Here is a 23,129-nt window from a genome sequence, read left to right on the forward strand (position 1 = left end):
GCTCTAAAGATCTTCCCTCCATAAGAGAATAAAGATTCTCATACATTCTTGTTGTTCATCCATCTTCTCTTGTTTCCCTCTCTAGTTCTAAAGATCTCCCTCCATAAAGAGAACAAAGATTCTCTGCTCTACATTGTTGTACATCCAAGAGAATAAAGATTCTTGTTGTATATCCCATCTTTTCCTGTTTCATGGAGAGGAGGAATATCCTCCATAGGATGGAAATTCCATCCAACTGAACTCCTCCATTTCCTCCATGATTATGCTAGGGGTGTCAAACTCCCCACAAATGTCATCAGTGAATTGGAGTTGTACAAGGTGAACTTGAGAGAAAGATTTGATAAATTAGTTAGTGATCTGTCTGAACCGAACACGAAGTATGTAATTGTAGATGAAAGTAAGAAGCGTTTGAGTCCAAAAATAGATAGAAATTGGAAAAACATGGGTAAGAGTAGTATAAGAAGAAGTTCCGGGGAGACGAAGGATGTTTAGTTTGATAGTCTATTAGAAGGTAGTCAGAATCCGAAAAGTATCCGAAATTCATATATTTTAAGGATTTTTTTTGTTATTTAGAAGAGAATAGAAAAATAATGTAATTAGTTCTTTACAATGTAAATTATATTACATAATTTGTCTACAATTATCAAACACTACTAGCTCCAGTTTCATTAATAATAACACGACTTAATGCCTTAGTCAAAATATAAAAGATACACGAGATATCAAAAGTAAGATGGACATAAATAAAACTGTGGGTGTGTTCATGGATGATTGGTTGGTTCCTCTTCCATAATCCATTCTTGCAATTCCCTACTACGTTTCCCGCCATATTAGGATTAGGATTAAATAAATTATTATTAGCCCAACGTTACAATCTTAAAATATATATTTATAATAAGCAATATGAACATAAATAAGAGTATGACACGTGTGAGTGAATTAGACATATGTCATGAGTTTGAGCCATGGTACAAAAAGAAAACTCGTATTTTAAATGGAGAAAATTGTGTAATATACACTAAAAGAACCAAAAATCGTGAATGCTTTGTTCCATGACTGTGAAAAGCAAAAATAAGTGATGTTGTTCGTAGTGTAAAAATGAGTATCGCTCACTAGGTCATTTGTACTGGACCCACTAACTCTCAGGCAAATCGAAGTTCATAGGTTGAAATTTAGAACGGACTAATAAGTATGCTAGGCAGAACACGTGCAAACAATAAATCCTTGATAATTTGTTGAGAACATAAGATGTAAAAAATAAGATTTAAATTCTTCCTCTCTTTTTTTTCCAACTGATTTAATACAAACAATAATGGAAGTGCAATAATAATGAGGGATCATGTAGAGTCAAAATTATGATTTTACATATCTGAAAACTATACATTGACAGATTTTACAATAATTACTAATAACATAAAGTACTCTACCAAAGGCTCCTAAAAGTGATGTATTGAACAATATGAACCACTCTTACTCTGTACAAGATCAGAGGAAGATGAAGGAAGAGATTATAAACCAGTGTTTGGATTGTTTCCAGCAAGGATAAGAGAGATCTCCAGCCCTCGACTGAACGCTTGGTTGAACATAAGCCGGGTTTGAAATGTTGAAATGAAGGGGAACCAAGAAAATAGCGCGATTGGGATGAAAATGAGCACACCCATACCAGCATCAAACAGACGAGCAACTGAACGGAAAGACTTCCACATCCCTATTTTCTTGATTAGAGGCTTCCATGCTGCAGCAATCTGTCGAATGATGAAACATGCATTTGCGGGAAATTAATTAATACAGTCCAGAAGGGATAAAGAATGATGTGCACAATCAAAGACAAGATTTGTGTAAAATGTTTTCAGTGAACACCAATGTATAGTGGAAGGGGAACTTGAATTTACCCTACTTATAACTTGTATGATAGTTTCTTCACGAGAGTACAGGACGGCCAGTACTGCAATCAGTAGAGATGCCAAAGCTACGAAACTACAGCAAAAGCATATACCACAAAAGCCTCTATTTTTTCTAGCCTACCTCAAAACATCTCCACCAAGAGAGAAGAAAATAATATACATATACCATGCACTACACTCGCGAAAAAATCAAATACAAAGCTCTGCACAGGTACTAATCATGTACTCGTTTATCCAACTGAAAATCTGAAACCAAGGGAAAGTTATTGATCCAGGCTTTAGATTTTGAACTTTATTTGCTTCTTTGATAGTTTGAAAAATTCTGATATTAGTGAACTTTCCCATCCTTATCAAATAAATATGTTGCGCAAAATGTTATCAATGTAACTACTGTAACGTTAGATATGTATTAAGCAAGTAGCAGCAGAAGACAGGACTTGAAGGAAAAGAGGACGTACTGAGAGAATTCCCCAGCCAGTGGGTATGAATGCTAAGATGCATGCGAAGACATCCGTCACAGTAAGTTCTGTCAATATAACAGCAGCAGCTAAACCAGCAACGGCAAGCAAAAACGATAGGCCTTGGACAAAACGCAACAGCAACTGGAAATTAACTGATATTTTCTGGCTGAAAGTGAACACCTGTGGTATCCCAAAATAATGGATCTCATTTTAACATCCTCAAACTCAATATCATAAAACTTAAAACAGGTCACGAAACTTGGTTCAAACCTTGAAGAGGAGTAAGATAACAGCAAATGCAACCCATGAAAAACCATACACCTGATAAACAATAAAGCCACAAGAACCAGCAGTCAGCCATCACTCGATAGACAGTTAATGATAGTCACATCAAAATTGATTGTACAGGAAGACAAAGCAATGAGAGTAAAATGTATGTGGCTTCTAATGAACTGTACGTGGTTCACAGTTGAATCTGTATACTTCATTTAGATTATCTTGTGCTTAATTAGATTGTAAAAACTAACAAAGAACTTTGTTCTCTCATCACTGACTGAGTGGTAGTGAAACTTGTTTCCACACAACATCAAATTTTATGAGCAGCAACTTCGGTTAAGAATTACTTTGGTCCTTCAGACATGTGGTAGATACAAAATCTCAGTGTGTATACTGAACATTTTACAATATGATGACAACTAGGCCTTTGAAAAATAGATAATGGTTAGAATAAACTGGCTCCCTCAGTAAAGCGGGTATGTTTTAAAAGATGGTCCCCCAAAAATACACATCACTTATCAAGTCTTGTAATTCCAAATTAAGACAGATGGGAAAAAAATTATAACAAAAACAAATAAAATTTAGGCAAAGAGTAACAGTAATACCGTTAAAGATGTATTTGTTCCTTGAACATCTAACTTATAGACAATGCCGTATTGGAAAATAAAAAATCGTAAACTAAGAATGGTCTCCATCACCCTTCCTCCAAAGGTTCGAATATGAGCCTGTCAAAAAACACGAAGGTGTCATCAAATTTTTTAGAAAAGAATGAATGATATAAGGAATTGCCAATAGACTAAAGCTGTTACACATTGACAGTTAAGGAAAAAAGCAGTCAATGTACTCATCACACAACAAAGAAATTATAAAGAACAATTCAAGGAATTACATGCCTTGAGCATATATGTATATATGCTTAAACGTTACAAGAATTCCCATATCTAGTTCTGAAAATTTATATGCAGGGTCAAAAGCAAGAAAGGCAGACATAAATACAATCACAAAGGGGTTAAATGAATCCACTATAAGTAAGTTCGGCATTAATTAGGAAAAGCAAAAAATAAAATGAAAGAGAAGAGTAATGACACAACACTACCCATTTGAAGTTCTTACAATCAGTTGTTTACCTTTATACTTTCACCAACTCATAATAAACCAATACAAATTCTTGAAATATGCTTTGGAAACCTTGGGGATAATTTAATGAAGGCATTCTGACAGCTAAATCGAGTCATCAATTGAATTTAAATCACTGACAGGGACTTGACATAGGTGGCAATGACCTATTTAAAAAATCTACTATTAGTAGTTTTGCACAATACTAGACTATCTATCATTACCCCTATTTCATTATTCATTAGAGAACTGATGGAGATCAATCGCGAAGGTCAAAAACCACATTCGTATCAAAGTATAGTTCATACCAGTTCTTCATCCCACCAAGCCTCCCAACTTTCTTCTCCTTTAACACCAATTCCACCTCTATAAAGAAGCCAGTTGGTCCAGTCACGGAAGTCTTCTACCGTCCTATAGAGGAGCACAAAAATGATGACAACAAACGTGCAACTATATATAAACCTCCAAACATAATAAAACATTACTTACTTCTGCCATTCAAATCCTGCTGGGTTAAACAAATATGGAGCAAAAAGCCAAGAAATAGCCAAGAACCAACTGCTAACAGTGAGAAGTATGTAGGATAAAGCACCACCCTCGTTGTAGCCGTAAGCAGCATATACCACCAACAAAAGCACAATTTCCATGCTGAAGGTCAAAGATTGGTAAAACTTCCATTAGGATAGAAAAGAGCTATGACAAAAGATGACCACATAGAAGTGTGCACATGTGTGTGCATGCAATCACACCAACACACAAACACAAGGGCGTGAAATTTCTGTACGCCGTATGCCTTACAGAGAGAAATAGAGAGAGAAATACCCCTTAACGAAATGACTGCGGGAGTAGAGCCTATAATTCTCTGTAAACTTGATGTGTTTAACGACAAATCCCCTACCGGTTGCATGATACTGTTAAAAAATAAGATTTTCTGATTAGATTTACACAGAGGAATAAGAATATTTGAGTAGCATAAGAAGATGGACCTACCTTTGCACCACCATGGAGGATGGTTCGACCAAAGTAATGTGTCCTAGTGCCAAGGGAGAACGTGAAGAAGACAGTGCAAAGCTGAAACTGCATAGTGACAAAACCAACAACAGCCTGCAACGACAAGAATGATGCCAGTGAGAATAGAAAATGGACAGGCAGAGAGAGCCATGAAAAATGTCATAAAATATAGCACTAGATTTTAAATGTGAAAGACAACAAAACAGAATTAGCAGCAGCATTTGATGAATCCTTCATAGAGATCAGTTGCTTTCTCCATGATATTTTTCTTGAACTATTGCAAAAAGTTTAAGCATGATACCTCTTTGATTAGATCTTCAATTAGTTTCTTTTTAATTTTAAAGGTGTTTTTCAAGAAAAATTCTTTCCAATCACAAAACACTAAGAAATCTTCAAGAACACTACAGACACCAAAACACCTTTCCCTTTTACATTAACTTTTTTTGAAAAAAATAATTGAAGTTGTCAAAACAACATAGCTTTTGAGAGGATATTGATGGACCGATTAGTGGGAATAAGACAAAAGCAGAAAAATATATCAACTTTATAGCTAGGAAGGTAAAGTAGGTGCAGCAAACTAAGAGATTGTTCTAAAATGAAAGATAAGAAGCTAAGAAAATATTCAATGGTCACTGGAATAAATTTTTAACCATATCAAGACTCAAGTAATCACTCAATATTAGTCAATCATGAACTCGAACTCATTTGGTAAAGTAATGGAACTTCTTTAGGCATAATATTTTTTTTGATAAAGATAATGGAACTTCTCTAGGCATAATAGATCAAACTATGGCACAAGGACCTAAGAAACATACCCTTAGGAAACCTTGTTCCAGAATGAAACCCAGAATCATAGGAACCGCTGTGAACACACCAATCTGAAAAAGGAATTGCGCATTGAGAGCAGCACTAAGAGCAGTATTCTCTAATATATCATCTCTATCCTTTATAGTTGCACCAACACCAGATAGTGCCTGGAGAAAAAATTGACAGCTTCAGAAAGAGGCAGAACATAAATATTAAATAAACATAATTCTTGAATATCTAACAAAAGGTTCACATAATTTGGAAGAAGAAGTTTATTTTCTCCAGAATTATCAAAATGCTAACTGCACCATGACAATAACACTAGTGCAAAGAAATAGGTCGACTAAATGAGTAACCTTAGCTTACTCAGGAAGGCAAAACTGTGCAACCCTATCTTAATAGCTTAAACATCTGGAGTTATAACTTGTACAAAATGTACCTCAAAGCAAAAAATCGTTCAGTACTTACCAGGTATGCCTTGCCATAGAGAAAAGCATAAACACTAAGAACTGTCAACTGCACAAAAGTTTAAAGGGTCTGTCAGAAATACCACCATATACCTGGAGGTGATAGCTGCAACAAGCATATAAAAGCACAACCCAGAACAAACCTCATGCAATAAAGTCTAAGAGATCATAACTAACAACAGAGACTTATAGCATTAAAATGTGAATTTGTACCATTGTGCAGAAGTAATATCCGACAGTTGTAAAGTAGAACGATAACATTCTGAAGAAATCAAAGAGCTGGCCAAGCCTGTAAACATCTCTGCTTAGAACTTGTTCACCATTACCACCAGCAACTTTTCCTTCAAACAACGCAATCTGATTGAGTCCAACATCTCGTCCCTTGCCAACCTGCATGGTCTTAGTTTAGGCACTGCAATCATATGTATTCAAAGACAGAAAGGTTGGAAAAAATTTACCTGGATGTATTCATGGTGAGTAATATTTCCCTGCCGTAGCGTTGAATTAAACCCTGTATTTATACTTGAAAGTATTTAGACTGTTTGGCCAATCATCCAGAATCTGCTTATTTTGAGGTGTTTTTTGGCCAATCTTTCTAAATAGTGCTTTTGAGTGTCACGTTAAGAAAAAGACTTGTAAAGATTTACTTTACAATTATATTTAATTACACGACTAACATGTAGCTGGTTGAAGATTTAAGAGAAATGAACCAAAAGTACGGATGCAGTTCAAACAAGACGACACAAGCTGAGAATAAGTATGCTAGCAGCAGAGAAGAATCATATGAACCTATAAGCTATAGCGATTTACACTAATCCAGGAGATATCTTCTTATGTGAGAAAGCTTCTAACCAAGAAGATATAAAATGGAGATGCACAACATGGAGTGCTCAGTAGCAAAACGGTTACCTGCAAAGATGTCTTCACTGATATTAATCACACGTGATGCTTTGCTGATACCACCTCGAGTAATATGGAAAATTCTGTCAAAGACGTCTGGATGTCCATAGTGCATACGAACTCTGAAGAATTTCACAATCTGTCACAAATTGACTCCCTGTGCAATAAAAATATCATCATAATAAATGCCTACTCACTTCAAAGGATTTGCCAGAACACGTTGGCCCATTGTCACAAAGCTAGCTTCTTGGTTAGACATGAAGGACGCCAACGAAGAAACACTGAAACATAAAACCCATATAAGATGGCTGTTCAGAAAACACAACGACACAAGCATATTTCATCAGATTCAAAATTACCTGCCAGTGAACACATGCTCCCTAACACCGAGAATTGTAGGAAGACGAATGCCATAATCTTGGAAGAACTCCTCAAGAAGATTCCTCACCTTCAGTGCCTCTTCAAAATAATTATCCTGTGGTAGATCAAATCATAGTGAGAGGTCGAGGTAAGATTGGGTATATCAAATGAAATGGAGTCTCACTTGTCCTGTTAGTGGTAATATAAATATGTAACTCGCCTCAGACAATCAAAGATGAAAGGTTGGTTTGTTTATCTGTGTGACTGGGAAAATCTATGAAGGCTAAGAGAAGCAACCAAAACATACAAAATAATAAAAAACAATAAAGAGAGAAGAAACTAGAAAGCTTGCTCATAAAATTTGCAACATCGCAGTATCAATGTGCAATCAAATTGCAAAACAAAATACAATAAAGCAAGATAAAACTGTAACACTAAGAAGACACAATGAATGAAAAAAATATGTGCGAAAATCATTTGACAAATAACAAGATAGAGAGACTATTTGAAGAGGTGTACAACAAGCTGATCCAATAAATACATTCATAAACAAAAGATGTTATTATCACAATAAATTGCTCAAATAGTCGTCAAAAAAGATAAAGTTTCTAATTACAACTGTACAGAGTAATTAGAAGCGACTAAATAGAAACATCTGGATGAAGATAGTTGGGGTCAGTTAGAATACACATTAATATATAAAAGGTAAAAATACGAATAAATAAATGGCCCAAGGTGCTGAAGTACTGAGGGCACACTAGAAGACTAAGAAATGGGAGGTGGAGAGGCAAGCAGAGGGTAAGGGGGCCAGGATCTGCGGTCAAAGGGTGAAATTACAAGTCCTAAAGCAAGGAAATCAGTGTGTAGGGCTGTTGGGAAGAAGTTGTTGTTGTAGGATTAATTTCCTCAGCGGAAAGCTCAAGAAGCAAGTTACATGCACCAGAAGTTGGCTAAAATACTGCCAAAAGTTTCCATGATAACAGATACCACTCATGTATTCCCAGAAAACCTAGACCATCACGTAACAAAATTGTCAGGGAATCTTAGCATTTATCGCTGTTGATTAGACCCCTCCTTGCCCTTGGAAGGGAATAGGAAATGTGCTAGATTCCAACATAAGTGAGTGGACGAGGACTTGATATAACTACTATAATTTGTAGGTGAGAAAATTACTTATTGTGCAGCTACCAGCAACATATTTATTAGAGAGAAGCATCGCTGTCACACAATTTTTCCTGCCAGTGTGTCGCTCTCTGTCAGCATTGTGCACAAACCAATACCACTGGGAGACACCTCACAATTGTGTGAACCAGCTCAAGAAAGCCTACTACCGGAAAGTGCTTCACGCACCTCATGCACTGCCACATGCACCTACCTTTTGATGTCATGAGGCAACGCCTGTGGTCTTTTATGGCCACTCTCTTCACACAGTTGAGTCACATTCCGACATTTTTTTTGAGAAAGGTAACTTGTGAGTCACATTCCGACATCACCCATCCAGGTTCTCTACATACAACTTTCCGACCAGGCAGTCACCTTTCATGGCGAGGTTTCACTGTTTCCGGAGAGTTTCCTATTTCTGATTGATTTTTGTTGTATTGTTGGGACTCAATATCAGAATCAGATCCTACCCAATTCTTTGCTCACCCGATGTTGGGCTCTATATTATGTTGTTCATGCTCTAGTTGCTAGCAAAGGCGCGCGAGGGAGGTAGATTCCCACATCAGTATGGGATGGCGAACTTTGTCTCCTTATATGGTCTTAGGCAATACTTACCTCATGAGCTAGCTTTTGGGGTTGTATTATGTCAAAGGTTCATTTCTTATAAATATGTATTTTTTTAAAAGAAAAAATGAAGGTAGAAAATTAAATGGTTCTCAGATGTTGATAAAGGGCTGAACTAGGTACTTCAAAGAGTTGATAATAAAATTATTCTGTAGAACTATTAAAAGAACTCCGCACTTCATTTCACCACTATACTCACTGTGGAAGGGTTTTCTTCAACATAAACAACATATCACTTAATTATTGGAGCATATCTCCCTTCCCTGCTCACTCTATTTTTTATTTGGATCACCGCTCTATCTCACTATGGCCACCCTGCTGGAGAAGATTAGGCTTTAGTTAGGACTTAGATATGAACACCCCCTTTTGTTATAATCCACCCTAAAGTTACTTAGTAAACAGGGATCATCGCCTATTTTTTTTTATTTTTTTTTGAACATTGGTAAAGTTGTATTCATCAGCATTAAGGACATGTTGGCCACCTTCAAAAATTTACAGCCCTAACCAAAATTACAAGCTCCCTATTAATTCTATAATTTGACCTACATCTTCTATGCAGAGCTGTTTACACCAAAAAAGTAAAGATACCAAACAATTCCATTTTACTTTGTGAATGGAATTAGATCTATCTTCAAAACATCTCCCATTTCTTTCCATCCACACTGACCACCATATGCATGATGGTATTAGCTTCCACCACTTTTTTTGAGTCTTGCTACCCCCCCTTATGATCCAACATTTAAAAATGGCCAAAATTGGAAGCCAAAAAAACTCAAGAGGGCCAAAATGGCCGTATACAAGAAGTACACCAAAAGGTACAGACTAACAGTCAACAAAACATTAAATGCTTGGCTACCTGGTTCATGTCAATTGTTTGCACTGCATTTCCACGTGTAAAGACAATGGCATGATTTTGATTTTCAGGTTTTCCTTCACCAAGTTTAGGATTTCCAGGCAATTTAATTGAGTAGATTTCCTGCACTCGTGTAGAAAAGAACAAGCAAGTACAAGCGTTACAATTTTAATGTAGAGGGCAAAAGTCCGAACACTGAAAATGATAGCTTATCAAATACAAATTCAGAACATTATACTAATTTTTTTTATAATCAAAACAGTTCCAGAAAAAGAATATTATATTACTCTACATAAAATTCCTGCAAATGGCTGAGGAAAGCACCAATCAGAAAACAGCACCTCTCATCTTAATCATTGCCTCTCATCCTACCTCTCATCCTACTTTTGATTGTTTTTTACCAGAATTAAGAAGACAACAGTTGTAGCAAACTCTACCAACTGCAATTCACATTCTTATGTTATTGTTTGTTCGTCAATCATTACTTTATGACCATTTATCACAGCCAACACTTGTTCCAAAAAGACAGACTTTTATGCTTAAGTGTCAATGACCATGCAAGTGATTCATTTTGCTTCCCTTTTCCTACTAGCATCAAATTTGTCTAGTTTTTTTTTTTTTTTTTGATGACAAGGGAAACCCATAGCCGCTACCATTTGGGTGCGCGCAGGGTAAAACCCCCGCTCCTATGCAATAGCTCGCAAACCACATAAGAGAGGTAACCCGCACTAGGCAAGCCCGGTGCGACGAGATCAACCCAGAAGGCAAACCTCTTGCTTTCGTTGGCAAGGGGTTTCGAACTTGAGACCTCCAACATGGAAGTCCCAAGTCCAAACCACTGGGCCACCCCGAAGGGTATCAAATTTGTCTAGTTTAGAACCCGAAATTCACCCTCAAAGGAGGAATATCCTCGTTGTAGATCCAATAGGTGATGGAGAACTGTAGATGTAAGCTTGTGTGGTGTCTATGGCAAGCTTCCATTTAATTCTTTGCAAATGTAGGACTTAACCCATGAGATTTCATTTAGCCCACTTATGTTGCCACTTGCCATCCAAAACAACTAGAGACCACAAGGTCTGAGACAACATATTTTGCTTGTACACTTCCAACAAACTCCAACTATTGTTACCGTTTGGAATAGCTTGAGTTGAAAAGGTCCAAGTCAATACTTAAAAGACCCTTTTTTTCATTACACAACTTAAAGAACTGAACAGATACAGGCTGAGATATACTCATTCTAATTTCTAGGGGTGTAGAAAGTTGTAATAACCCAAAAAGGACCTCTAGGACTATCAACCATAGGACCCAACTTATAAAACCACTTACTTCCTTTTCCCATGTATGTAGGACATTTTTAGTTTGAGATGCAACACAACGCCATTTCCGCATGTTGACATTTTAGAACCTCAACACAAGGTAGGGTAATTGCAAATATAGCAACAGCCTAACAGGAAAAGAACTCACTAAACAGCACTTGTAAGAGAAGACCCAGCTTCATTCAGATTATGCTTCAAATTCTAAAGAGCTGATGCAATTTTTTTAATAATTTACTGAACTCCAAAGCACAAAAAGTTGCATATTTTGTACCACTATTTACGTATATTACATGATGAAAAAAAAACAGAACAAATTTTTAAGTGACGACTAAATAGAAAAAGCATAATGGTAATGACATAGATGCCCTTAAGCCGATTTTCGAGCAGAAAAAGAATGGCACCTTATCTTTGCCGTTGATGTCAGCCTTTACAAGCTTTGAGATATATTCCTTATTCACCTTCCCGTCTTTAAGAGTTTCAACCTCATCAATGAAAGCAACTCGAAGAGCCTCATTTCTACAACGAAAGTCGATCCCAAAGTCAGGTAAGTGGTTTTGACATCAGCTCTAAAACAGAATATACTCTTCTTCTTTTTCTGAATTAAGGAAAAAATAGAATCTATCCTTTACATTCATTAAAATCTAAATGCACAAATATCACCTTTGCATTAGTAACGCAATATCTGCAGCCTCGGGTTTTTGCTCTTCTTTCTGTTTCCCATATATCTGGCATGTGACAACATACGTAAATTTCAGATCTGCCTGTGCTCTTGATTCAGGAGACAAGTCAAATCCTTGAGTATCCGTAGTTTCATTTGGTGTAGTTCCTGCTTCAGTATCTAACAAAGTACAGAAGATGAGAACTGGTGAAGGAAGAGAAAATCAACCAAATCATTTGTTGTTTTGGGTTTTCAGAAAAGCAAACCTCCAGTAATCATCCCTTCCAAATACGATTGAAGCATTAGTGCTTTCCTGTAGTACATCATTCCACGAACTGCAAAACTCCAGAAAGGTTGTGTAAGGGAAAGAAATTTATAAGAAAAACAAGCAGGTATGCAACATTATCCAAGAAAGGAAAGCATGAGAACCTACCTAGCAAGCTAGCACAAGCATGCACACAGGATATGCCCAGTAAGTACCTATAAACATTTTTTAGTGATCATTTACCATTTTTAGGGCTTTTGTCTTTTCTAATACACTGAACTTCCAATCCTAAAAATTTGCCTCACCAGCCCATCGATTAACTTTTCCATCACAAGAGACAGAAAATTCAACTTTCAACTTCTTCTTCAAGAGCAGCCCTCTCCCTTCACATACTTTAGCAGAAATTTAAGTGGGCATTTGGCCATGAAAATTGAATATCATTCACTTCATTTGAAGTTTTTAAAGTTGATGCTGCGTTAAGCCATACTTTTTGCAAAGAATATTTAGAATTTGAATGTACTTCTTCTAATAAGGTTTACAACCCACCCACCCATTTCTAAAAGCTGCCAAAATCACCCAACTTGAAAAACTTACCTGAAACATACAATCAAATCTTCTCTAAAAGAGTAATATCTCAAAATACATAGTCACATAAGGTCATAGATTGCTACTACATACTATTACAAATATTTTCCCTTTATTTGGATTTTTGAAACTGGAATTGTGTTTAGTTAGAATTTTTGCAAATAATATTTGGTGTTCGAAGTTGTCCTAAAAAACATGAAATATAATTTAAATAGAGCCATTTTTATAGAAAATGAAAGATTTAGGTAAAATTTGAAAAGAAAAATATAGTGAAAGTGTAAAAACTGAAGGTGAAAACAAGGTTTTGGGTGTTCTTCAAATTTCAAATACAACTTCAAGTTAGATTCAGAATTTTCATGACCAAACGCCAATTTTCAAACTAAGTGAAATAAATCCAGATAAATAGTGAATTGATTGTCATGGCCAAAAGGTCCAAGTCTTCATTTTACATTGTAAATATATTTTCAAGATTTCTCTGGTCCTAATCATGTCATAGTCATTCATCTCTTAAGCAAGATCACTCTTTTTTGCAAATAAATTCAAACAGTATCATCTTATACTCACCCTTCATTGAACACCTTCAATTCATCCTTTCTTTTATTTTAAACAATTTGTTCTAAACTTCTTTCTTCTTTTTTTCTATGAAACTGAAAATGTTAACAATTTGTTCAAATCATCTATAACTTCTAGTATAATTTACATAATTTGTATCATCCATGCCTTTGCAGAAAGATTTAGGTAAAAAGACTTCTGTCTAAAATCAACTGAAATTTCTTCATATATTTATTTTCGTCTTTAGTAGCACAATAAGGCAAGTATAGGTCAAAGATTCATTCCTTTCATTTTACTTGGTGTCAAGGTTTTGTTTTTTACTCGGAATAGCACAGTAAGAGAAAGACAAGCAATGGCATCCCTACTTTCATGTTTCTCTCTTTCTTCCATTCCAGTTGTGACTACGAAAAACTTTCCACCAACAAAACTGATGGCTGTAATCATCTTTTTTGGCCAAAGTATTGAATTAAATGATAGTGCCCTAACACTGAGTAAGGAGAATAAGTGGCTGAAAGTGGGTTGGGGAGAGAGACAGGGTTGGTTTCTGAAAATCTTTCATGAATTTGAGTTCTGGACACTTGTGTGAGTAATAAAGGATATTGGTATTTTATCTTACGTATCGAACTACAAGTGAGCTTGGGATTGTCAACTCGGTCTGTGTAGTTGCTTACATTGGGGGTCTCAAGCCTGAATAAAGGCCCCACACAGTGGATGGAATCCCCCAAGAAGAGTTAGAGTGGAAGTTCCCACCCCTTGAGTGGTGCCAAATAAATGACTACTCAAATCCGAGTTTTGAGCAAAAAGATTCCATTGACCGGTAAAAAGTGGGCCAGCCAACGTAAACTTGTCAATCCATGGTGAATCCACATTATACACTAGCTTGGGATTGATGCATAGTTATTGTAGTAGTAGCATCAAAGTAGAAGTCTTGCAAAGAGTAAGACAGAGCAAGTAGACAGCTTGATCCTTGATATTTTAAGTCCAAAGTAAAAATAAATGATCTATCCCAAACCTAAAACAGGTAAGAATCAATTTGATGTAACACCTAAACGTCATTCCTCAGGTACAGGATGCAGTCACAGGTGTAGTAATAAGCATTGAAGGATACAGCATATACTACAAATTTTAGAAGAGAGTAGAGAAATAAGAAGTACCAGTTCTGGCCAATGTTTGCCCACGGTATGAAGCCCAGAACCTAAGTTCAAGTATGTCATTTGGATTATCATTAAGTTCTTTCTCTGAGATGTTCTCATCACGACCTATTCGTGCAAGAAAGTTTTTCCATTCATCTGCATCCAACAATTTCTTTTTCCTCTCAGTGAAACGAGATAAGGAGACTATCATTCAAATGTAACTTCTAAGACTATGAGTCAACTAAATCAAGAAACAGTCATAACTGCAGCAAAAATGTGATATTCAAACAAAGGGAATGCCTACAATGAAATCATCCTGAAGACACTTAAAAGCATCCTGAAGACAACATTCTAACTACATGTCACCAGCTAATCAGAGATTGACCAACAATTAGCAGTAGATTATTAGTTGAAGATGTATGCTTACAACACTCTAAATACACATCACCAACCAGCATTGTTCGTCTTCTTCTCTGTTTCCAGAGATGATAATAAGGGATACTAAAGTTCCATAGAGCCAACAACCAAGGAGAGTATGTCAGGAAGGACATAGGCAAACACCACAACAATAACAAAATTCCCAGTGTGACCTCACAAGTGGGTCTGCGGAGGATGGGGTGTATGCGGACCTTAGCCCTACCTTGTGTGAGGTAGAGAGGTTGTTTCCGATAGACCCTTGGCTCAAGGAAATCGATTTTTAAAACAGAATTGAAAAATACAAGAGTAAATGCTATGGTGAAAATACTGCAGAATTTTAGAATATTTGACAGCAAGAATAGTAAATATAACCAAAGTAAAAGAAATAACAGAGGTAATACAATTGAAGAATAAGATAATAATAGAATAATACTGATGATAATGCTAAGTAGAAGAGGGAACGGCCAAGGTGCTCTATGTTAGACCCATGCTCTCCCACAGGAAGAGAGAAATCGCCCGACTACCTACTAACCCTCAACCCTAATCCTCGAACTTTATGTTTTCCTATCTACGATCATGTCCTTGGTGAGCTGAAGATGTTTCATGTCATGTCTAATCACCTCTCCCCAATTCTGTGTTGCCTTGACATAGGCAAACACCGAATGAGCTAATACAAGTGTTCCTTAGACAGTGTGTCACACAGTATTCCCTGCCAGAAACCCTTGTTTATGGCTAGATCTTCAAAGGAAAGAGAATAGAATCAATGAGACATATTATGGATATTAGATTTTATATTTTTTGGTAAGGATATTAGGTTGAATGCCAATTTCCATTACTCGGGCATTTCCTCGACAAAACCTGTTTTGAAAAATGTTGTCATTGTTGTTGTAGACATTTCCTCTATACTGACAAATCAGAAAAGTAGGGGAGAGTCATCTAATAAAATGCATATCCTACACACAGCAAAGGATACAGAAACCAGAGTCATGGACCATGTAGGTTCAAACATGACCCAAAGATTCAACGAAGAAAATTACTCCAACAAAAGACCATTAGGACATGCTTTTATCCTTCTATATGGTTTCTTACATGGCCTAAAATATACCACTAGAAGTGTTTATCCAGACAAGCAAAAGCTACCAAAATATCAACTAATATAGTTTCAATCAAACTTAACATTGCAGGATATAACAGAACCGTAAAATAAGAATTTTCCTAGGAAAAGATGCAAGTCAATTTATTCTTAACATTTTGGAGCTCGATACAATTTGCATTTTCATCTCAGAATTAGTGATTTTAAAGTTGACTTTGAAATACTCTACGAAGAAACGTGAGATGAACTCTAAGAACAAAATTCTTCAAAAGAAAAAAGAAAATTTAGGACACTAAGAACAAAAACTGATAAAACCAATCAGTTAAGCAGTGCCAATTAGCTAGAACGGGGGAAAAGGGAAACACTACTTTTGGGATCAAAAGAAATAAGTTCTATCAATAGTTTAAAATCTCAGCACAATTTATTTTTTTCAGTCGTTAAATGAGCAGCAGAGAAATAAGATCAAGTGATGTGAATGGAAAATACCATCTATTTCTGCCTAATGCTTTGCACAAAGAAACAATGATTACCTGGATATATTTTCTGGAGGTAAAACAGAATAGAAATTCCATCTTCATTTTTCTTAAGGAGTTCTGACATGCTGTAAAGAACAGTTTCTGAATAATATGGGGTGAACACACTGCAAGAGTAAAAATTTATCACACAAAGGGTCTGAAGACAGTTAAATAAACAGTGAGGATGTGAAAGAACATACCTGAAGGATAGCATCTCACGGACAGGTCGCGCTACAGGCATCTCCATGAAAAGAGAATTGGTGAAGAACTCTAACCGACGCCTAGCTTCAAGATTCTTGGGTATGTTGGCAGCAGATTCTTTAATAGTTAGGAGAGAATAAAGTCTTTTAATCAGTTCCTTCTGCATATATTTAGTGCATTTTTAGAAAACTTAGTGAGCTCAAAGGAAAAGGAGCAGAGAGGTGACAGAAAAAAACTAATGGAATGGAAAAGGAAACCAGATGCAAGCCTACCAACTCAGCATCTCTCGGCCACTTTAACTTTGAGAACAACCGGCCTTCATTCCTTGCTTTTGACAAAGTGTTCCATGTGTCAATGTGGTCTCTGAAATGACATCATAGTAATTATGCACCACACTCAAGAGTATAATAATCCCAGAAATATGATGAGTTATATGAAATACCTCATGTTGAAGCGAAGGACATCAAGTCGCAGAACATCATACAGATCTTGAATAGCTTTAACAGCCCCAGTTTCAAGCTCTGGTGTATGCTCCTTTTTCTACGTGAGAGTATTTCAACAGATCATAAACAGAAAGGCAGGAAGATAATTATTCATTCAGTCCTTTTAAAAACCGACAATGAAAGAGGAATCCTCTCAACTGAAATAAGAGGTCACCGAACAATGGATGCAAAAGAAGACAGTAAAGAAAACAAAATGCATGTGACCAATGCAGTTTTCTGATATGGAATTGGAAAGAAGTATGCATCACCTATTGAAAGGTCTCTGTGTATGACAAGACGTACCATGAACATGTGGATATGAGAGCGTTCAAATTCATTAATTTCATCTTAAACACAATGAAGAAAGAGGATGTTCGCAAGGGGATGAGGGGCCTGGCGTGCAGCGGTAGGACTTGATGAGAGCAGCAGACACTCGGAAGTCACAGAACATGCACAAGGGGAGACCCTAGATTCGAGTCTTTTGACCATTCTAAGGGAACATGTTTGCTAAATCTGTCAACAAGAGCTTTGACTGCCTCTTAGATAGCGCTAAAGCAGATCACTGATTTTCAAACTTTGTTCCAACAGAAGTTCAATACTATCTAGTCTCCAGTGTTAGTGATGGCAAGGATACCGGGATATAGAAAATACCAAAGGAACGAAGCAGACCTTATGTTCTTAAGTATAAAAGTTATCAAACTTAAAAGGAACAAGTACCAGTATTCCCATTAGTGCAGTTACTTTCTGAATCACCAGTGGCAGCTTATTCATATCAACGACCGCATTAATACTCCTTTTAGTTATGTTCCCATGAATATCCTCATATATACGTTCAACCCTAACATAGTAGACAAAACAAAGAATATAAACTGACTATGCATAACTCTAAATAACAGTTAACTGTGTGAGTTCATAAAAAACAGAGCAACTCGGAAGGGTTTGAAATCTTACCACTTCTTTCCTTCATCATTTCCTTCATCATCTAATATGGATGTAAGAACAAACTTGATGGCGTAATAGCACTCTTCAACTGCATATATCATGTAATCATCCCTTGAAATCCTATCCCATAACTCATCTTGTGAGTCTTTACTCTCCACAGCTATATCTTTTGCAAGAAATATCTGCACATTCAGCATAAATGTAAAGATATACAGCCTTCAACATGACAGTTGACCGCATAGATCACCTTTTGCATCAGAAAAACTGGAAACACAAGAAATTGTCAGCACTCTAACAACTGCTCAACCTTGCTAGCTAAGAGGAAAAGAGGCCACTGAACCAAGGGCAGACTCCCAGAATTCTTAGGTATCAAAAGCTGTTCCATCTCCCTGTAGGTTGAAAATCAATCCATCAAAATTAAGAGGTTGAAGGATATCAATCTAGTAGTAGCAAACTGAAACTGGGTTAGCAAAATAACAAAAAACAGTCGCTCACAAATTAGTAATGTAATCTTCTTCCCTCAAATTCTTGACGATTTCATTCCAGAAAGGTGCAAATCGAGCAGCATCAGCTTTGTTTCTCTCCAAAACCTGTTTTTTACAACAATATGATATTAAAAAACAAAATACAAACTTCTGAATAAACTAGCACGGAAGATGGTCAACAAGAAAAGCTCCAAGGTTTTTTTCAAAATAACCCAGAAATCATTTTTGAGTTGGCTAGCCCAACCCCAATTGTGCTCACCAGTTTAAAACTCAAGGGAGTATGGACTTGCCCCTTTACCCCTTGTTGGAATAGTAATAGGTATATACAATCCTACTTAGAATAGAAATAGTAATAGTAATAGTAATAGTAATATGAATAATATATAGTGTCATTGTAGTGTCTATAAATAGGGTCTCTCTGGTAATAATGTAGACAACAACAATTCAATAATATTTTTTTTCCTATATTTCTCACATGGTATCAGAGTCTCTACGATCTTGGTAGAAAATCAAAGAGCTTCCGCTGCTAGCGGGTGGCCATTACCCATATATGTTGCCCGTCTGGCCAACAATTATGTTGGCAAAAGATGGGTCACCGTGTATCTTTCCGGTGACTATTTTCTCATATTTAATTTATGTAAGCACCGTGCCATCATTCTCCGATGACTACTTTCTTATATCTAACTTGTAGCACCGTGCCATCTTTCCGATGGCTACTTTTTCATAATTAATTTGTGTAGCACTGTGCCATCATTCCAGTGACTACTTTTTCATACATAATTTGTGTAGCACGGTGCCATCCTTCCGGTGACTACCTTTTTTTTGCATATCTGATTTTGCGTAGAACCGTGCATCTCTCCGGACTACTTTTCATATTTAATTTGTGTAGTACCGTGGATTTTTCCAAACTATTTTCTCATATTTGAGTTGCATAGCATCATTTGTCTTTTCAGTGACTCCTCAGATTTGATTTGCATAGTTCCATTCGTCTTTCCGATGACTCCTTAAATCTGATTTGCGTAGGGTTGTGCCATCATTCCAACCCTACATGTATAATTTTTCTTTTTCAGTAGGGTCGTGTCATCATTCCAACCCTACCCATATTATTTATCTTTTTCAATGGGGTCGTTCCATCAATTCGAACTATCCTATATAATTTTTATTTTCTAGTTGGGTCGTGCCATCATTCCGACCCTATCCATATAATTTTATTTCTTAGATTGTGACCACTTTCAGCCATCAAATCTAATACTCCGGCGTATGAGCATGTTTCAGCCAATTTTTCATTGACTTTCTTGTTTAATATCGACTCATCTATTGATTCCAACATGATCCATACACTAGATTTTGAGCACTTCCGACGACCGTTGCATTGTGAAGAAGTCTATATGGAGCAACCACCTAATTTTGTTGCTCAAGGGAGTTTAGTAGTCTTGTATGTCGATTGTGTTAGTCACTCTATAGTCTAAAATAGCCTGTGCAAGCTTGGTTTGGGAAGTTCAACACTGTAATTTATCACTCTGTATTTTATCGGCATTATGCATCAAATCCGGTATTTCATGAGAAAACTAAGCACATTAAGATTGAATGTCAATTTTGTGAAGTCGAGTGATCAACTTGCAGATATCTCACCAAGCTCCTCATCAGTCCTTGTATTAATTATATTTGTAACAAGCTAGATACATATGATTTGTATGCACTAGCTTGAGGGGGGGTGTTGGAATAGTAATAGGTATATACAATCCTACTTATAATAGAAATAGTAATAGTAATATGAATAATATAGTGTCCTAGTTAGAAAAGGATTGTATTGCAGTGTCCTAGTTGGAAAAGGTGTCTATTGTAGTGTCTATAAATAGGGTTTCTCCGGTAAAAATGTAGACAACAACAATTCAATAATATTCTTTTCCTATATTTCTCACAACCCTAATCCCACAAAAAATATCATGCTTCACTCAACGAGAATTCTAGGAGGACCTTATATAAGTTCAGAAATCCAACATTTTGACATATGCAAAGATCCTAAATGGAATGATTCAAATATATGTCCATTAGTAAAGCCCACTTCACACACTACTTACTACTTAACCACACTGGGGAAAACTCCATAATACATATTTCTAAGCATAACATTTTGATTTGGTGATGGCTAACTTGAGTTTTCAGAAGGAGGAGCAGTTGATCAACTTTTGTAGTATCGTGGCAAGGACTCAAATCCATTACCTATTCCCTAGGAAAAGTGATAAGAGGTTTATGTAAGAATAGTAAGGTCATCCCAAGTGATACAACCCAACATAAGCTCTTGGTAATGAATCTAGAGATTGAAAGAAGAGGAGGATGAGGCTTTATATGACAATCATTCAAGGATTAAGGGGAGGGCTTGACTAATGATAAAATTCAAGAGTTGCAGAGAAGTTGATGGCAATGGGGGGCTTGGGAGATTAGTAGGGACACAGATAGGATGTGGACTAGGACAGCTAATTGTATTAGGAAAGCAACTAGAGATCGATCATCCAAGAAAATAGGGAGATCGATGATGATGTCATACATCATATTGGAGTGGGGTGAATGAAATGGAGGCTTGCATCCAATGTACTATGTGATAAGAATGTGTCACCGAGTCCTAAAGTAAGTTCTATAGAGTGGTTGTTAGACCAACTACAATGTATAGGGCAAAGTGTTGGCTAGTCAAGAATTCATACGTTCAGAAGATGAATGTAGCAGAGATGAAGATGCAAAGAAAGATGTGTGTCACACTAGGAGATATGGGATTAGGATTGAAGATGAACGGGCCAAGGAGAGAGTGGCCAAAGTAGTGGACTAGATGCAAGCAAGGTTAAGATGATTCGAGCATGTAAAGAGGAGATGCACAAATGCCCCAATGAGAAGGTAGAGAGATAGGCAATGATAGGTCCAAGGAGAATTAGAGGTAGACCGAGAAGGAATCGAAGAAAGGCGATTAGACATGACATAACATATCATCATCTCATCGGTGAAGACATGACCCTAGATAGGAAAGCAAGAAAGTTGAGGATTAGGTTAGAGGGTTAGTAGGTAGTCGAGCGATATCTCTCTTTCCTTTGGGGGAGCATGATTCTAGCTTAGAGCACCTTGTTTGCTCCCTAATCTACTTATCAGTATAGTTATTATTATTATATTATTATCATACTCTTCAATAGTATTAATATTGTTGTTTCTTTTACTTGGTTCATCTTAACTATTTTGTTGTCAATACTTTTCTTTTCTGTAGTATTTTCCATAACTTTTAGCCTTTAAATATTGTATTTGTCAAACCAATTTTGGGAACATCTTACTTGAGTCTTATCGGAAACAACCTCTCTACCGCAGACAAAGTAGGGATAAGGTTATACACCCTAACCTCTCACTCCACTTGTGGGATCACACTGAGTACGTTGTGGTACAAGATGAAGTATAAAGTAATATCATAACCATAAATATAAGACAGAATAATCCAGAAACAGAAACTGTCCATGTATTTTGCACAATATCAGACAAGTACGTTATAGAAGTAATTGTATACATCAAATGATCAAAAGCAAGAAAGAAGCTTCCATCTGTGACATAAAAACAAGCGTTAAGTTTCACTAATTAATTGATTAGAAGGCAAAGGAGCTTTGGCAAAAGCCAAATTAAAATGTCAAATATTTGGTGAGATTTCCACATGGCAGGATAATCAGTATTTTTGGGACCATCCCTGTAAATCTTAATCAAAACATCTTGGAGAGAGTGAGGGGAGTATACTTTAACCTTATCAAAGCATACAGTACAAGTACCAATAAAATGCTGAGTAAAGCGAACAGGATACTAATTGCAACTGTTGCAAATTCAGCACATGAACAGTTAGTTATCCATTTATTAAACAGTAACTTAACCAAGTGTCAGCATCAGACAACAGTAAGGACAAAGATCAATGCGAAACAGAAAATCAATAAACTCACCAGACCAGAAGACAGGAGTGACGCCCTACAAAACAGATATGGCATTTATAGACCCAATGAGGAAAAGATATGTGAATCAATTAACTTGGTCATTCATAAATGATTAATTGGGGAAAATAAATGGAGATACCTGGTTCGAAGAGGCACATGAAGACTATTCATAAAAGCCTCGGGAAATCTCTCAAAACGTTTATGCATAGCATCCAATGATCTTATCTGAATATCATTGTCAAAAATATAGTTAAGAGGCTGACATCTAGAATGCATCCACATATGGTCTTACAATGAACCAAGGATTTGAATTGTTCCATTCATTACTGATAAAGAAATGGATTTTGGGCCTAACTCAACACCAAAAACTAGCTCATGAGGGAAGAATTGCACAAGACCATACAAGGAGCAAAATTTTCCTCCCAGCCCACCAATGTGGGACTCATCACCCCCCACACGCCCGGGACTGTACATATGAAGTGTGGACAAAATAAGATGGGCACCAACATCAGGTGAAACAAGAACTGGGTGCGCATGGCTCCAATACCATCATAAGAATTGGACCTTGGCCTAATTAAACCTAAAAAGCAAGCTT

At 36.5% G+C, this 23,129-nt stretch overlaps 1 protein-coding gene across 1 annotated transcript in view; it reads right to left on the reverse strand.

The window, feature by feature from the left end:
• Positions 1 to 1,258: 1,258 nt before the first annotated feature.
• LOC102590221 (callose synthase 9) overlaps positions 1,259 to 23,129 on the reverse strand; it is a 49,103-nt gene continuing 27,232 nt past the window's right edge. Inside the window, exons 23-52 of the mRNA XM_006354133.2 lie at positions 22,674 to 22,759; positions 22,544 to 22,568; positions 18,595 to 18,689; positions 18,407 to 18,488; positions 18,109 to 18,281; positions 17,875 to 17,995; positions 17,118 to 17,215; positions 16,948 to 17,038; positions 16,675 to 16,835; positions 16,490 to 16,599; positions 14,471 to 14,605; positions 12,181 to 12,249; positions 11,917 to 12,094; positions 11,658 to 11,772; positions 9,944 to 10,063; positions 7,302 to 7,417; positions 7,140 to 7,223; positions 6,952 to 7,064; positions 6,501 to 6,553; positions 6,256 to 6,432; positions 6,044 to 6,091; positions 5,584 to 5,742; positions 4,748 to 4,861; positions 4,580 to 4,668; positions 4,247 to 4,405; positions 4,066 to 4,168; positions 3,247 to 3,366; positions 2,636 to 2,686; positions 2,363 to 2,545; positions 1,259 to 1,745 (exon numbers count right to left, since the gene is read on the reverse strand). Coding sequence (XP_006354195.1) covers positions 1,509 to 1,745; positions 2,363 to 2,545; positions 2,636 to 2,686; positions 3,247 to 3,366; positions 4,066 to 4,168; positions 4,247 to 4,405; positions 4,580 to 4,668; positions 4,748 to 4,861; positions 5,584 to 5,742; positions 6,044 to 6,091; positions 6,256 to 6,432; positions 6,501 to 6,553; positions 6,952 to 7,064; positions 7,140 to 7,223; positions 7,302 to 7,417; positions 9,944 to 10,063; positions 11,658 to 11,772; positions 11,917 to 12,094; positions 12,181 to 12,249; positions 14,471 to 14,605; positions 16,490 to 16,599; positions 16,675 to 16,835; positions 16,948 to 17,038; positions 17,118 to 17,215; positions 17,875 to 17,995; positions 18,109 to 18,281; positions 18,407 to 18,488; positions 18,595 to 18,689; positions 22,544 to 22,568; positions 22,674 to 22,759 — 3,465 coding nt within the window. The 3' untranslated portion in view covers positions 1,259 to 1,508. The remainder of the gene's footprint in view (positions 1,746 to 2,362; positions 2,546 to 2,635; positions 2,687 to 3,246; positions 3,367 to 4,065; positions 4,169 to 4,246; positions 4,406 to 4,579; positions 4,669 to 4,747; positions 4,862 to 5,583; positions 5,743 to 6,043; positions 6,092 to 6,255; positions 6,433 to 6,500; positions 6,554 to 6,951; positions 7,065 to 7,139; positions 7,224 to 7,301; positions 7,418 to 9,943; positions 10,064 to 11,657; positions 11,773 to 11,916; positions 12,095 to 12,180; positions 12,250 to 14,470; positions 14,606 to 16,489; positions 16,600 to 16,674; positions 16,836 to 16,947; positions 17,039 to 17,117; positions 17,216 to 17,874; positions 17,996 to 18,108; positions 18,282 to 18,406; positions 18,489 to 18,594; positions 18,690 to 22,543; positions 22,569 to 22,673; positions 22,760 to 23,129) is intronic.

The sequence above is a fragment of the Solanum tuberosum genome, unplaced genomic scaffold, assembly GCF_000226075.1.
Source record: "Solanum tuberosum cultivar DM 1-3 516 R44 unplaced genomic scaffold, SolTub_3.0 scf00172, whole genome shotgun sequence".
Classification (NCBI taxonomy): domain Eukaryota; kingdom Viridiplantae; phylum Streptophyta; class Magnoliopsida; order Solanales; family Solanaceae; genus Solanum; species Solanum tuberosum.